This window comes from Phaseolus vulgaris, chromosome 2 (assembly GCF_000499845.2).
Source record: "Phaseolus vulgaris cultivar G19833 chromosome 2, P. vulgaris v2.0, whole genome shotgun sequence".
Taxonomy (NCBI): Eukaryota; Viridiplantae; Streptophyta; class Magnoliopsida; order Fabales; family Fabaceae; genus Phaseolus; species Phaseolus vulgaris.
The window spans coordinates 33,001,938-33,005,021 of record NC_023758.2 but is presented as its reverse complement, the minus strand read 5'-3'; the positions used below and the strand labels follow the sequence as shown (position 1 = coordinate 33,005,021).

At 37.7% G+C, this 3,084-nt stretch overlaps 1 protein-coding gene across 1 annotated transcript; it reads left to right on the top strand.

Moving 5' to 3' along the window:
- The first annotated feature begins 368 nt into the window (after positions 1 to 368).
- LOC137811550 (expansin-A15) lies at positions 369 to 2,329 on the top strand. Its single transcript, XM_068613337.1, has 4 exons — positions 369 to 622; positions 751 to 875; positions 986 to 1,298; positions 1,531 to 2,329. The coding sequence occupies exons 2-4, from the start codon at positions 755 to 757 to the stop codon at positions 1,835 to 1,837; spliced, it is 741 nt and encodes a 246-aa protein (XP_068469438.1). The 5' UTR covers positions 369 to 622; positions 751 to 754; the 3' UTR covers positions 1,838 to 2,329.
- Positions 2,330 to 3,084: the final 755 nt, after the last annotated feature.

The window sequence follows — 3,084 nt, the reverse complement described above, 5'->3', positions numbered from 1 at the left end:
AAGGTTAAAATCATTCCATATTTTTATTTTTTTAATATACAAAGTATACATTTATTTTATTTAGTTATATTATTTTTAATTAACCAGTAGAATGTGAAAACCCTGAAATTTATTGCTGTATTGAAAGTAAAGCAATGAGGAGTTGGAGCATAGAGAGGTGAAGTGAAGAAGAAGAAAGGGTATTTGGGGGAAAGTGTTGATGCTTGCATTGCATTGCATGTGACTGTGGAAGCTTGTTAACCATCACAGCCAAAAACCCCTATGTCCCACATGGATTTTGGAGATTTTCCCGCTCCGAACAACACGGGTCCAGCCACAAAACACCCTTTGCAACATCAAAAGTGGACCTCTGGTAACTGGTACGGTTAGTTTTTTGTTTTTAACAATTTTATACAAAACCAATCCTACCCTTTACGCAATTGTAAAACCGCTTATACCCTTAGCAGGTTTTTTGGTCTAAAGGAATTCAAAAACAGTTAGTTGAACTTGTGACTGTGGCCTATTTTCCCCAACTACTCTCTGGCAGGGCCTATAAATTAGGTCGCACCCCCTCTCATTTTCTTCACAACGCTTCTTCTCTCTACACTACCTGCTGCTTCTTCCGTTGTCCCTCTCTATTGAAGTAATTTCCCTTTTAATTTGTACCTGAATTTGTTGTTCCATCTTTGGGAGGCTGAAGAGTTACGTCTTCAGCTAGACAAAGGTCGTTTACATGATTTGTCTGACTGTTTTGTTTTGCTGTCTGTTCAGGAAAATGGCTCTTGTTATCTTGATGGGTTTTCTCACAGTATTCTCCTCTGCTCATGCTTATGATGGAGGGTGGACTACTGCTCATGCCACTTTCTATGGTGGGAGTGATGCATCAGGGACAATGGGTATGCTCTAAGAATCAATTTTTGTCTTAAAGATTCCATTTTTACCTTGAAGATGCTTATCTTGAAGCATTTTGGAGCAACCCATTGGACTAATTTGTGGGTTTGTGCAGGTGGGGCATGTGGGTATGGGAACCTCTACAGCCAAGGCTACGGAACAAACACTGCTGCTTTGAGCACTGCACTGTTCAACAATGGTTTAAGCTGCGGCTCTTGCTTTGAGATTAGGTGTGCCAATGACCACAAGTGGTGCCTTCCAGGCTCCATTTTGGTAACTGCAACCAATTTCTGTCCACCAAACAATGCCTTACCCAACAATGCTGGTGGCTGGTGTAACCCTCCTCTTCAACACTTTGATCTCGCTCAACCTGTCTTCCTGCGCATTGCTCAATACCGCGCTGGAATTGTGCCTGTTTCCTACAGAAGGTAGACTGCTAGGTTTCCTCTAAATTTGATTTGATTGCTAGTAAAAGTTCAATCCTTTTTTTATTTCAAGTAAATTTAAAAGATAATCCCAAGTTTAGTCTCTCGTCAATTTCCCCCGAGATTATAATTTGGAGTTTATAATCGTATTTGAGCGTTTATACTTTGGTTCGGAAGAAAGGTAGTACTGTAACTCCTAAAAACTAAGCTTTGTGAAATTTGTGCTTTTTTGTAGGGTGCCCTGCAGGAGAAAGGGAGGGATCAGGTTCACCATCAATGGGCATTCTTACTTCAACCTAGTCCTCATCACAAACGTTGGTGGTGCTGGGGATGTGCATGGTGTGGCCGTCAAAGGTTCAAAAACTGGTTGGGCGCCAATGTCAAGGAACTGGGGTCAGAACTGGCAGAGCAACAACTATCTGAATGGTCAAAGCCTTTCCTTCAAGGTTACAACAAGTGATGGGCGAACTGTGGTGTCTAACAATGTTGCTCCTGCTGGTTGGTCATTTGGACAAACCTACACTGGTGCTCAATTCCGGTAGATCTACGTTGTCGAAGTTCAAGTTACGCGCATACAAATACTATATAGTATAAATATAGTATGGTCTGGTTAGTATACTAGGGTATTAGATAGTATGCTACTAGGTAAGGTGTCAGTTTTTAGAATTGTAAGTCCAGACAGGGGAAGAAAGGCATGTTTTAAATTGCCTCTTCATGTTTAGTTTGTGTGTCTGCAGGTGGGGACCTGTTTTTTTGGCTCCTCTTTATTACTGGTTTGGTTTCCTTTTTCACTTTTTCTAAAGGATTTTGAACCCTCTGTGGCTAAATAGAAGCTAGGGGAGGTGGAGTTTTAATTTTATAATGTATGGGTGAGCTACTTAATTGGAAGAGGTGAACTCTGAACACCCGCCAATTAGTATTGGAATACTGTGTTTTTCTTGTTGGGAGTTTTTATTACCGATCCCCTTTTGTAAGCAGTCTTGCTAGTTCTTCATACCGAAAATCTAAATTTTCCGGATGAGAAGTTTCAGTAATTACCATTCCTATGTTTCTGTTTGTTTACTTTCATAATTGCTAATTTTTACACCATGTTTTATCACTGTATCGTTTTAATGGATAAACGAAAGATTTACTGAAAAGATCAAACTACATTAAACTCTTAAGCTCAACTTGGGCCACGTGAAGTTGAATTCAATTTTGGGCTCATATTTTGGATCTGTTAGAAGGATCGAGACGGCATCTTTAAATTTGAAAACATTAGAAGCCTTCTGAACTAACGGTGAATAAACCCGTGAGGAATGGTAATAGCATCAGGAATTACATAGAAAATCAAGTCCAGTAAATTTTGAATTGCGCTTAAGGTATTCTGGATAATATATAACACATACATATTCGATGAAAAGTGTGAATATTGATCATCTCAGTATTACTTTTTAAATTTAAAAGAGAAAGAAAATAGCTGACATAAGTGAGAAAATGTTAATTTCTTATGTATAGACAGTAATGTTAGATTTATCAGCTAAGTATCTTACCCTGCCTTCACTTTTGATTTGATTTATAGATGAGAGGTTGAAAAGAGAATTGGAAAATGAGTGAAAAAAATTAGATTATTTAGATGTTGGAAAAGAAAGTGGAATTTACTCTAGTATGAAAATTTGTACTAGATTTGATAAAAAAATTTGTAACAATTATAATATAATAAATATAAATATTATTAGCATATTACTGAATTGTTTTTAAATAATATGTATTAATTGTATTTGAAGGGGGATTAATTCGCAGGGAACAA